The 14,211-nt window shown below is 38.7% G+C and overlaps 1 protein-coding gene across 1 annotated transcript in view; it reads right to left on the bottom strand.

Moving 5' to 3' along the window:
- The window catches only part of DOCK2 (dedicator of cytokinesis 2), a 322,820-nt gene that overhangs the window by 205,969 nt on the left and 102,640 nt on the right, over window positions 1-14,211 (bottom strand). The window contains exon 27 of the mRNA XM_081939650.1: window positions 10,581-10,676. Coding sequence (XP_081795776.1) covers window positions 10,581-10,676 — 96 coding nt within the window. The remainder of the gene's footprint in view (window positions 1-10,580; window positions 10,677-14,211) is intronic.

The raw sequence follows: 14,211 nt of genomic DNA, 5'->3' as shown, positions 1-14,211 counted from the left end.
CAAAATCTTGTTTCCAAATAGTTGGGGAAGTAATTTAAAATTTTAATCTATTTTATAACTGCTGATCATGAAAATACTATGTGTGTTGCTGCGAAATTAAATATTTTTAAAGGACTAGACAATTTCATTAAATGCAAGCTCCAAAATACTGAAATTACTGGCAGCCATGGACTCAAGTTATTGATGTGCTTCTAGTAAAGGTAAAGGTGTTTTGTTCCAGGATTTTACCACAGCAGTACTTATTGAAATAGTGGACTATTTTCACAGCTCCAAATCCCAATAACCGAGGAATCACATGAAAGAAGCCTCATAATGTTCAGCAGTCTACGTTATCATGACTGGCATTCAGCTTCAAATTGCAATCCATGAATGATCAGTTCCTATTGTCTGTCTTTCAAAACATAATGGTGAATACTGGCATCCTAACAAAGATGAGGCAGCCCTATAATCCAAATTTGAATTTCTTTGCTGGATCTAGTCTTATCCTATAGGCCAAGCAGAATGTAGGTCAAAAAAGGAAAAAGAAAGGAAAATGTGGCTTTGTTGGATTTGTAACAGCAATCTCTTTTAACAGTGGAAGAGAACCGTCTACCTCTTTCTTTCCTTTGATCAGCATTGAGAAAGATGGACAAGAAAGCTACCTATTAATGAGACAGAGCCAACATTTCACAACTTGCTTAGCCTTGCTGTTAAAATTTAAAATGAAATGTTTTGGGGAAAAACCTGATCTAGTTTAATCCAGCAGAGCAAGTACATTGGTAGGTGCAAGTTGTAAGAAGAAATTTTAGGAAGGGGAAAGATGAGGCTCCCTAGATCTTTAATAAACACAATTTAAGAGCTATTGACATCAAGTTTATTGCTCAATATTGAAAAGTGGTCTTTTTTCCTCCTTTTAAAATGTGCTGATAGCTGAGGATAATATCAGTCCATATTCAGAAGACCTTAATAGTAGGACTGCATAAACCTACAACCCAGGTATAGGTTTCAATAATACGAGTTGTATTCAACTTATGGTATGCTATGAAAACATGGGGGAAAGTAAGGAGGAGAAACATTTGTAAAATATTGTATAGCACATATTGCATATTCTGAATTTATTGTACTTGAAATTACTTTGCTCAGCAGAGAAAATTATTTTCTAGGAATAAAACTGGAAGAATAAAACAGTCTTCTTTGAACCACATCTTCAATAAAATGATTATTCCCACAGTACGATAAATACCTTTTCCTTTTACTCACAGCCACAACTCTTGATAAATAGGCAGCAGACTCTAATATAAATTACTTTCCTGATGAACTGTACTAATCAAATATAATGTTTTGTATATTTCTAGATTCTTTTACTGGCATAATCTCTTTTTGCAATAAATTGACATATTTTCTTCTGTCTCAGGACTCAATAATTTCTTCCATCTCAGGACTCAATAATTTAAGAGCTATGTTTATGGCGATTGAAGTTAATGCAATTATTCCAACTAGGGTGAATGATTCAACAGCTGTTTTCCTAACAAGTCTTTCTCCTTACCAGTTTTACAGGACATGAGAAAATTCAGTTTCAGGATGGCATTCTTTAGGTGCAAGGGAGCTAAAGTTTTCAGAAATTCTCCTTTTATTCCATAATGTTGAAAATCCTCATGCAGGAAACAGAATGACCTGAACACCTGCTTACAGATCTGCATCAAGAGTCAGTTCTCCTGCCTTTCACGGCCTGTTCAGTGGCCATCTGGACCAAGTAGCTGTGATGAGAGTTTCTTTTTAATCCTAGCTCTTTCTCCTTGTTTTTTCTTCTTGAAGGAGAAACAGTAAATTAATTGCCCAAATAGCTTTTTGTAAGGAAAAAGGAACTTAGATGAGAAAGCAGAATATGATCAGCAGCACCGTAGAACCTCGGACAAGTATGTTCCCCTATCTGAACATTTATCTGAGAGTAAATACAATTGAATTCAGTTGGCTTTCATTTAAGAAAGCATTTTTAGTCTTGTCTTCTACAGCATGTCTTGTCTTCTACAGCATGGCTATACATCTTATCAACACAAGTAGATTTTTAAAAATCCTTTTAAGTTAACATATGATATGATTTGTCAAATTTACAGTTTCCTGGAAAAGCTCTCTCAGTTCCACAGCGTTTAAAATTGCAAAGTGTATTAAAATAGCAGTTCTTGTAAGACAGATTCCATAACTCTGCTGCCTACATAGGAGCATCTAACGAAACCATTCAAATATCATTTTCTATACACATTCACCAATCTACCTAAGCAGTTATCACTTATCTTCAAGTATGTAAAGTGATACCTTAAAAAGTATGAAGAGTATGAATACTCTTTGGAAGAAATAAAATGCAAAGGGCAAGTGAGCAGACTTACACCAAAGAAAGGAACTATTATTCTGTTCTTATCCAACCAGCTTCAAGTGTCAGAAAAAGTATAGCCACAAATGTTTTACTTTCATTATTTTACTCAAACTGATAAGCAAGTGGAATATATTTATTTTCCTTAGATAATTTGCACATTGTTGGCTAACCCATGACATTTCAGAGAATAAAACAAGTGGAAGCCCATTACTCAGCAGAGTTTATCTGTCAGAATCTAAAGCATAATTACGATTGGCATAAGGCAACAAAGTAATCCAACAAGATTTTCAATGTCCTTACTTAGCAAATTCTGTGAATTCCATTAGCCACTGGCTTCATATCAAAACAACGTATTGCAGAGGCATACAACTGGAAGATTTTCATTCCTGAATTTTGCTTTTCCCAATCAATTCTAGATATGTCTAGGCATGGTGAACTTTAGGGATAGTCCAATTATCTGACCAATCATGGCAATGTATTCAGAGTATGCATTGCAAGCTCTTGACCCAGCCATTCTGGGTCAACAGCAGATGATCCCAATTGGACAACAAATTTATCTTCATTTGTTAAGCTGCTAACAGTGGCTGCCCCAATTCTGCATTTGCACCTTTTACAATTACTAATATTGCTAATATTACTATTACTCAAACTTCTAACTCCATTGTTCGTGGAATTAAAATACTTTTACTGGTTATGAAAAGATGGCAGCGAAAGTAAAGCAAGATCTAAGCCAGAAGGTGCGAACCCATACATATCAAACAATTTCCCACCCACCCCCCAATGACCCCCACCCCAGTGTCCAATCTGCAACTCTCTAAGGTGTCATGTGGGTTGCATCTCCAGACAGCATCATTACATTGGTATACAAGATGGTTGGCCTTGACCAGTTCCAAACATCAGCCATCAGCATGCGCAGAAGATGGTGAGAAGAAAACTCCCTTTACCATATCACCTCCAGTCCCATTTATTCCCATCCCAAATACCATACCCCACCCACTCCCGTTTCTATGGCAGCCGATAGCAAGTAAGCAAAACATTCCTGAATTTTGCTTTTCCCAATCAATTCTAGATATGTCTAGGCATGGTGAACTTTAGGGATAGTCCAATTATTTGACCAATCATGGCAATGTATTCAGAGTATGCATTGCAAGCTCTTGACCCAGCCATTCTGGGTCAACAGCAGATGATCCCAATTGGACAACAAATTTATCTTCATTTGTTAAGCTGCTAACAGTGGCTGCCCCAATTCTGCATTTGCACCTTTTACAATTACTAATATTGCTAATATTACTATTACTCAAACAACAATACTATATTGTTTACATGAATAATATATTAATGTATTCTTATGTAATCAAAAACATATTAATTACGATACATCCTGGTGCCATATATATTATCCTCTCATCGTACTTCATGCGGAATGTCATAGGATTTTTCCCATGGGCAGTGTTTATTAGGAGGCAATGAAACACATGTGTACTAACACTGGATGGCAAAAGTTTTGTCTAGTCTGCAAAGGGCTAGACTGCAGAATATCTTTAGTCGGCATTTGCATTTCTCTGAAACACAGGTTAGTTATTGTGATTTGATATATACAACCCAATGCATCATTCTAAAAGGCAGAAATAATTCCTATGTGCAAGTAATAAAGTGGATCTGTCAGGTTTGCCTCCCTCAATAACCAAGAAAGAAAACTTCTAACTCCATTGTTCGTGGAATTAAAATACTTTTACTGGTTATGAAAAGATGGCAGCGAAAGTAAAGCAAGATCTAAGCCAGAAGGCGCGAATCCATACATATCAAACAATTTCCCACCCACCCCCCAATGACCCCCACCCCAGTGTCCAATCTGCAACTCTCTAAGGTGTCATGTGGGTTGCATCTCCAGACAGCATCATTACATTGGTATACAAGATGGTTGGCCTTGACCAGTTCCAAACATCAGCCATCAGCATGCGCAGAAGATGGTGAGAAGAAAACTCCCTTTACCATATCACCTCCAGTCCCATTTATTCCCATCCCAAATACCATACCCCACCCACTCCCGTTTCTATGGCAGCCGATAGCAAGTAAGCAAAACATTCCTGAATTTTGCTTTTCCCAATCAATTCTAGATATGTCTAGGCATGGTGAACTTTAGGGATAGTCCAATTATCTGACCAATCATGGCAATGTATTCAGAGTATGCATTGCAAGCTCTTGACCCAGCCATTCTGGGTCAACAGCAGATGATCCCAATTGGACAACAAATTTATCTTCATTTGTTAAGCTGCTAACAGTGGCTGCCCCAATTCTGCATTTGCACCTTTTACAATTACTAATATTGCTAATATTACTATTACTCAAACAACAATACTATATTGTTTACATGAATAATATATTAATGTATTCTTATGTAATCAAAAACATATTAATTACGATACATCCTGGTGCCATATATATTATCCTCTCATCGTACTTCATGCGGAATGTCATAGGATTTTTCCCATGGGCAGTGTTTATTAGGAGGCAATGAAACACATGTGTACTAACACTGGATGGCAAAAGTTTTGTCTAGTCTGCAAAGGGCTAGACTGCAGAATATCTTTAGTCGGCATTTGCATTTCTCTGAAACACAGGTTAGTAATTGTGATTTGATATATACAACCCAATGCATCATTCTAAAAGGCAGAAATAATGTGTGCAAGTAATAAAGTGGATCTGTCAGGTTTGCCTCCCTCAATAACCAAGAAAGAAAGCTTCTAACTCCATTGTTCGTGGAATTAAAATACTTTTACTGGTTATGAAAAGATGGCAGCGAAAGTAAAGCAAGATCTAAGCCAGAAGGCGCGAACCCATACATATCACACAATTTCCCAACCCCGTCCCCCCAATGACCCCCCACCCCAGTGTCCAATCTGCAACTCTCTAAGGTGTCATGTGGGTTGCATCTCCAGACAACATCATTACATTGGTATGCAAGATGGTTGGCCTTGACCAGGTCCAAACACCAGCCATCAGCATGCGCAGAAGATGGTGAGAAGAAAACTCCCTTTACCATATCACCTCCAGTCCCATTTATTCCCATCCCAAATACCATACCCCACCCACTCCCATTTCTATGGCAGCCGATAGCAAGTAAGCAAAACAGAGGCTGACAAAGAGAATGAGGCTTCAGAAAAAAGCATCAAAGTTAATCTTCATATTATAAATGTGAATAAAGAAGTGGAACCAATTTTTCTAGGTTAGGCATTTCCACCTTGGATAAATGGAAAAGGTGAGTCATTATCCAATTTGTCGGGCCATATTTAAGCAGAAGGCCTTGAATGCCACACAGATAAGATGTCATATAACTGTGATTCTAAAAATTATGAAAACAGAAGCAACTGAAAGGAGATAAAGATGACTAAAAGACACATTAACTACAATGTTACACACCTAATGAATACGGTAGTTTAAGACAGTTGCCTTTGATTTAGTGGTCTCCAGATTCATTAAATTACAACTCCTATTATCACAGGCTATCCTGGCTTGAAATGATGAGTTTAGTGCAGAGGCACCAAGCTGGAAAAGATCCCATTAAAAGAATATGTAAGCAAAAGTGTGCAAAGATGAGAAATGACATTTGTGGAAAGTGTATCCAATACAATGTTCATTATGCGTGACACCTTTCCTAGTATCAGTGGAATGCTAAGTGGTGCTGACAACTCGAAATTGCGAATAAGCTGCAAAATGCAGCCTAAGCCAAGAATATCATGACCTAGAAAAAGCAACCTGCCTGGACCATCTCAAGCAACCACTGGACACTTTAGATGAACATTTATTCTTTTATTTATAGTACCCCTTTTATTTCATGAAAGCGCAGACATCTCTACTGAAAAGAAGGGGAGGCCTAAAACAGATCTCTAAAGTGCAGCTGTTGACATTATTCAAGGAGATGTAATAGCTTTGGGCAGATTTCAACAAATCACCTTCACAGTTCTCCTGAGTCATTCTCCCACTAAATATTAGCTACTTGACTCAAGCCCAACTCTGTTTCTTCAGTTAGCAGGCTTGTGCTTTGCAAAGTACATTTGAATAATCATGCTCTTATACTCGATATTGAAATGTTTGCATTAGGGCATTATTGTCACTAATGAAGACTGCACTTTAGTGAACTTTCAGTAAATTCAGGAAAAAAAATAATTTTGCTAACTTTCCTCTTGCACACCAATTATCTGTATAGCAAAGGTTTGAAAGAAGGTGAGATTATTTTTCACTTTAATTTGGAATTCTGCCAAGACATCTCAGAGGATGTCTGCCAAGACATTCCTCAAATTCAGGAAAAAAAATAATTTTGCTAACTTTCCTCTTGCACACCAATTATCTGTATAGCAAAGGTTTGAAAGAAGGTGAGATTATTTTTCACTTTAATTTGGAATTCTGCCAAGACATCTCAGAGGAAAGTCTTATTTTCTATGGATAACCAAACAAATGGCATTTTAGTAAGATTTAGCCACCATCTGGAACAAGGTCAGAGATTATGCAAAGCTATACCCTGGTCAGAAAGGGTTTTCCTTACTCTTTGACTATTCATTTCTGAAAGGTGGCTATTTCCTTGTTTCACATCTTAGATAAGCAGATGTATGAGTAGCATTTGCACATGTATTTTTTTAAAGGAGAAATGACATAATTAAAGAGACCAATTGAATTGTCGTTCAGAAGTGGGATTAACTTGCATGAAAAAGTTTTAAACTATGTAGACATTAAGGCAATTTAATAATCAAATGAAGGAAAACAAAACTGAGGTTTGACAGCTTCTGTTCAAAGATCCTTTTTACCAAAACATTCACAGATTACATTAATAATACATGTTATTACATTAATAATACATGTGATGCACTGCTTGAAATCTAACATACAATGAAAAGTAGACATTAACTCAGTTGGAATCACACTGACATCATGATGATGCCAGAAGACAAAAGCAATAGTTTGGTAGCCATGGTCACAATAGCTGCCAAAAATAAATATAAGGGGTATGTAAATGGAGTTGTACTCAGAACAAATCTGAACATAAAACAGCTCTTGTGAAAACAACATTCAGAGGTATGTCAATATCAACTGAGATACCGTTTATAGCAAAGAAATTTTAAAGTGTCTATATTTACAAACTGACAATCTGAAAGAGCAGTCTTTAAAACTGTCAGACTGGTCATTTTCTACCCTTGAATAGCTCAACACTATTGTTATCTCTAGAAATGGTTCATCGAAAACAGAAGAGGAAAAAACTGGAATGTTTTTTATCCTAGTGATACTTTTGTGTTTCGAAATATCAAGCTTACTGAAAAGTACTCAATCTTCAAAATTTGTATCTCCTTCTTCCATAAAATGATTGGTTTTCAACCCTTGATGACACACTTATCCAAGTGACTCTTTGTCAGCTACACTGTGCTGTTAGGAATGGTTTCTGCTTTCTGACAGCTGAAGAAACCAAGAATGAGGATCTATCAGGATTTTGTGGCCTTCTTTTGACATAACACCCGATTCTTGGCCCACAGCTGCTTCTTATATCGCAAAACAGATGGATCCATCTAGGTATTGCGTCTTATTGCTCTTATTGCGTCTGCAGATAACCGCCCTGCCGCCCTGTTTCGGGTGACCCGCTCTCTCTTGTTTGAGAGACCACGGGAAGCCCCACTACAGGGCAGAGCAGAGGAGTTTGGGAAATATCTACAGGACAAAGTCGCTCAAATCCGGATGGGATGGGCCCCTTTCAGTGGTTCAGTAGAGACGCCCGTGGCGAGTCTTGAGGGACCGCTTTGGGAGGAGTTTGACTCGGTTGCCATCGAGGATTTGGACAGGTTGCGTGGACGTCTGCGACCCACCACATGTTTATTGGACCCGTGTCCCTCCTGGCTTGTACTGGCATCCTGGGAGGTTACGCGTGACTGGCTCCTTGGCCTGGTGAACGCCTCGCTGGGTGAGGGGTCTCTACCGGCCGCCTTGAAAGAGGCGGTGGTGAGGCCCCTGCTCAAGAAGCCTTCCCTGGACCCAACGGACCTAGTCAATTATCGTCCAGTCTCCAACCTTCCTTTTTTAGCGAAGGTTGTAGAGAGTGTGGTGGTACAGCAGTTCCCACGTCACCTGGAGGAAAATGATTATCTAGACCCGCGCCAGTCCGGCTTCCGACCCGGGCACAGCACGGAGACGGCCTTGGTCGCATTGGTTGATGATCTCTGGAGGGCCAGAGATAGGGGTTGTTCCTCTATCCTGGTCCTATTAGATCTCTCGGCGGCGTTCGATACCATCGACCATGGTATCCTGTTGCACCGGCTAGAGGGGCTAGGAGTCAGGGGCACCGTTTTACGGTGGTTTGGCTCCTACCTCTCTGATCGGACGCAACGTGTGTTGGCAGGGGAGCAGAGTTCGACCCGGAGGCCACTCACATGTGGAGTGCCACAGGGATCGGTGCTCTCGCCTCTCCTGTTCAACATATATATGAAACCGCTGGGCGAGATCATCCGTGGTTTTGGGGTGGGATATCATCTGTATGCTGATGATACTCAGCTATACATTTCCACCCCGAACCACCCCAATGAGGCCGTCGAAATGATGTCCCGGTGTCTGGAGGCCGTACAGGTCTGGATGGATGGCAACCGACTAAAACTCAACCCTTCCAAGACGGAGTGGCTGTGGCTTCCGGCCTCCCGGTTCAACCAGGTGCTTCCATCTCTGGCCATCGGGGGCGTCCAACTAGCCCCCATGGAACAGGTGTGCAATTTGGGCGTCCTCCTGGATGCCCGGCTGTCCATGGATGATCATGTAACAGCCGTGGCAAGGGGGGCGTTCCATCAGGTTCGCCTGATGCGCCAATTGCGCCCCTTATTGGACCGGGATGCCCTACGCACAGTCACCCATGCGCTAGTGACGTCTCGCCTGGATTACTGCAATGCTCTCTACATGGGGCTTCCCTTGAGATGCACTCGGAGACTACAGTTGGTCCAGAATGCGGCCGCACGGGTGATTATGGGGAGGACTAGATACTCCCCTGTAACACCTCTCCTGCGCGAGCTGCACTGGCTTCCTGTGGTCTACCGAGTGCGTTTCAAGGTTTTGATTATGATCTTTAAAGCGCTTCATGGCACAGGGCCTAGTTATATGCAGGATCGCATCCTGCCCCACACATCCCTACGACCAATTCGCTCACACAGAGAGGGACTTCTCCGGGTGCCGTCCGCCAAACAGTGCCGGGGGGCGATACCCAGGAGCAGAGCCTTCTCTGTGATGGGCCCAGCCCTGTGGAATGACCTCCCCCGTGACATCAGGATTACTTCCGATCTCCGCTCCTTCCGTGTACAGCTGAAGACCCACCTCTTTCAATTATCTGGCCTGGCTCAATCGTAATTTCTCTTATTCCTCCTAACTGTTTTTTAAATTGTCTTTATATATTAATTCTTAATTGCATATTGGGTTTTTACAATTGGGGTATTTTAATGCTGATTTTTAACTGTCTAAATGATGAAATTTGTTACCTCCTCCGTGTATGTGTGTTTTGTATTTATGTACGTTTATGTGCTGTTATATATCTTCTATGTCTTATGCTCCATTGTACACCGCCCCGAGTCCTACTTGGAAAGGGAGCGGCTAATAAATCCAAATTATTATTATTATTATTATTATTATTTGAGCCAGTAGATGGAGTTGTTAAACTTATTTAAATTGCTTTCTTCATCAAAATAAAGGCTATTCCTCCATTTTGTAAAATACAAACAGAGAGATGAACCAAACCAAATTGTAAACTACAATTGACTAAACAGGACATGAAAGAGACTGTCTCCTCCTAACCATATCTATCTGTAGTAATGCTAGCTTTAGAGAGAAAAAAGTTTGATTGGGGAAAGTTTCCAATGCCAAAATAAGGAGACATTTTTCAGGCTTCTCTTTCCTGTGGATGATGGAAGCCTACTAAAGGGCCCTGCTTTGAAAGACAAATTTTCTCTGCCTGACTGCTTTGTATCTCTCATTGATTGGTGATGCTTCTGTGCATATCACATCCCAAGCAGTAGTTGGTTGCCAATTTTTTTACTACTGGTTCGGGCATGCTCCCCCCACGCGCTCCTGCACATGTGCAGAAGTGTCCGTGTGGGTAGGTGGAGCCTCCTACCACTGCTACTACCGGTTCGTCTGATCAGGGCCGAACCGGGAGCAACCCACCTCTGATCCCAAACCCTGGTAGTAAAGTACATTTACAAAATGAATGACTCACGATTAAGGGGTCATCTCTTCCCATTCTAATGACAGTCCTGTTAATGATGCGCAGCAACTGGGTCATTATTTCTTGTATATGCTGATAGGTTGATGCCTGTAAAAAAGAATCTTTTTTCAAGATAATAAAAAAAATCTATAAATAAAATGCACGCGTCAACTTAATCTGTATCATATGAACATAATATTTAGCAGCATGAAAGAAACTAATCATACATTCACTGCTATTTTACACTGCTATTTAATGCTATTTGATCCTTAAGATAGTCAGAAGATTCATTCTCACATTGTTCAAAATCATGTCCTTGACATATTCTCCCTTCAAGGAGGAATGTTTTGTTTATTGGTTTGTTTTAGATTTTCTTCTCGTAGTGAAATATTCAAAGATGCAACACATCCTGCCATATTATCTGCATCAGCTCCGCACAGTCCAAGTACAAGATACAGCATATCATTGAATATTGGCAATAGTTAAACCACAGAATTATCTCCAAGATTGTCCCAAAGGTGCTTTTTCAAGACGCAACTGGACTTCCTTGCTTTTCTTTGAAGACTTCTCAATTCACATCCAAGAAGCTTCTTCAGCTCCTACTAGATGGTGGGAAATGGAAAGATTTATATTCCTTGCAGACAGCTAGTTATTTGCATTGTTTTAGAGAGTTGTTTAGGCCACTTGGAGGTTTATCTGTGTCCTGAGTAATGCAGGTTACTCATTTGCAGGGTCAACCAATTGCATTAATTAGGTGACCCTGGAGGATACAGACAAATCTCCAACAACTCTCTAAAAGAATGTAAATGATCTGCTGTCTGCAAGGAATATAAATCCTTCCATTACCCATCATCCAGTCAGAGCTGAAGAAGTTTCTTGGATGAGAAGTGAAACATCTTTTAAAAAATAGGTCCAGTTGCATCTTGAAAAAAGCACCCTTGAATAACTATGACCTGGATGAATGAGAATCACTATAGACATCTCCAAGATTGTGCTTAAGTATCCTTGCAAAGATTTTGCATTCATTCATTCATCAAATTTGGAGACTGTCCATCTCAGTCATAGAGCAACAAAGATGTTGCATGTTCAATAAGGGAATTTAATTTTATATAGCAATATTTTTTTACTGTTAAACAATGACTCATTGGCTTCTTTTACCATTCAATAGGATTGTTGGTAGAAAACTGCCAACTTTTCAACCTCTTGAAAGAATTTCAATTTCAAAATGCTACTAGGTTGTACACTTTCTTATGCATTTTTTCCCCCATCTAATGTCACTTTCAGCATCAGCTGGCCACTCACTGTGTTCGTTCTACAGGATGGGATTTTAAAGAAGAATTCACAACTCAGTCTTTTGTTAGAGGAAAAGCACATCTTAAAAATTAAAACTTTCATTATCACAAGTATTTAAAGACTCCTGAAAGGATAATTCTGTGGTCCTCAATCCCATAATGTGATGAAATCATTTAGCTATTCCTAGTAGGAAAATAGTAGAAACCTAATCAAGAATTACGGCTAACTAGGGACAGTCACTTTAATGACTGTTTGGATATACTTAGGTGTATGAGTTGTTTTTCCTTTGTTTTGTTTGTTTTATCTTGGTCTGACTTTTTAAGGATTCATTTTATCCTGCTGTTCCCAGTTTTAAGATATTTTTATTATATTCATTTTATCTTTCTTTGAAAAATCTTGTTTTGAAAGGCAGTGCATTATTCTTTGTAAATAAGCAAATTTAGGCTGGGCTTGCCTATTGCACTGAGTTATAATTTGATATGTGTAGTTTGTATGTGGTATGAACCCATACAGTGTGATAAGATATAGCATGGCTAATAGCTTTACAAATCATGACTGAATAAGCTATGGTTTAGCACAATGTGTGAACCTGATGACTGGCTTTCGGAAATTTCACTTCTACCTCCTAGGCACAATGAACCTGGTCATGTCACAGTGTTTTAAAAACTCATAGAAACGGATTCTAATTTACACCTAATCTGGGACACCCTGGCAATTTGAGGAATAACTCAAGCCACCCCAGATTTGGAGTTGATAGAAATGCCATGATTGAAATATCACACCAAGGGAGATTGATATTAGTCCTCATCTTGGGTGCTATATCAAAAGCACATGTAATTTTTATTTTCAAGAATTGGCAAAAGTCCTAGTGAAAGCACATCTCTATCTCCATGGATACTCCATCTGTATTAAAGTCACTGTAATTAAGATGAAAGGCTAGAATGTTAGAATAAAAAGCTGTAGAATCAAAATAATTATTAATGGCTACAATATCTGGCATCTGAATAACTCTCCTGCATCATATTATAAGTTGGATTCATATTTAATGCACCATCGGTTCTTTTGCATTTGTGCTTATAGATCTCTTTTATGGATTACAGCACCTTCATAATTCAGCAGGATGTGTTATCTGTATGGAACCCTTTTCATTGCGCTCTGGTTTAGAGTGGCTTTAAGTAGGTTACATAAGTAACTACAGTGGAAGGAAAGGTGATTGATGCTTCTGTGTAGGACTCTACACATTATGGAAATTGAGCAATACCCTGGCTGATTTTTCATTGCTGGTGCTGTATCCCTCCTAGAGCAGCTTTAAAAGGTCTTTGTCTTGCTGGAAAAAGTATCCTATGTGTTGAGAATAATGAGATGTGTCAAAAAAGGCATTCCCTTCCTTCTATGAGAAGGAATAGATATGATACTCTGAATGTCTTGGAGAAAATAATACCTAAGCTTGTTTTTCTTCTGGGTTTATGGTTCAGTTTACTTCAGTCCACAGGACAGTTTCTTGTTTCTATAATTAAGCCATTGTTTCTGAAACTGTATGACCACAGCTTTATTACTCTCACCTCCTAAGCTAATTACTAGGGTTATATTTATACTCATGTCTAATTAAGTAATGCTTATGATTCTTCCCTCTGGCTGCACTCACTCAGATACTAAACATTGGCTCATTTTATCTGTTTATAATCTACACGGCCCAGAATCATATCTTCTGCTATATCCTAAACTATGGTGACTAGCCAGAAAGCTAACATAATGGAAACAGGGATTAGTATAGGCGGAGTGACTATTTACCCTGTGGGAACAATACTTTTGCAAGGGGCCTCATTTCTTTTCTTTTTTGTTCAGAAACTTTTTTTATTTTTTATTTTCAAAACAAACATAAAAATCCTCCTTCTTTACATACTGTAGAAAGTGTATCAGTTGGTTACAAAAGGTTTTTGTGCATCTCTTCTACCGTCATCAAGTATAATTCATATTAACTCTAGTATCTTACCTCAAATGTTTATAGATGTTACCATCATCATACCTCCACTTTTATTTGACTATAATTGTTTAAACATCCTCCATCATAAAATATACCAAAATTTAGGACATAACCACATACTAGCATTTCATTTACTTATTTATAAAATCCTCCATTAACACTAAATCCTTATATCCTATTCTAGCTAAACAACCATAATATTTAATAACAAGATTTTCTAATCCTCCTTTCCAAATCACTGTTTACAATTTACATCCAGTTTCCATATATATATATATATATATATATATATATATATATATATATATATATATATATATATATATATATATATATATATATATATATATATATATAATTATATAA

This window comes from Natrix helvetica, assembly GCF_964273705.1.
Source record: "Natrix helvetica genome assembly, chromosome: 1".
Classification (NCBI taxonomy): domain Eukaryota; kingdom Metazoa; phylum Chordata; class Lepidosauria; order Squamata; family Natricidae; genus Natrix; species Natrix helvetica.
This window is presented reverse-complemented; position numbering and strand designations above follow the sequence as displayed.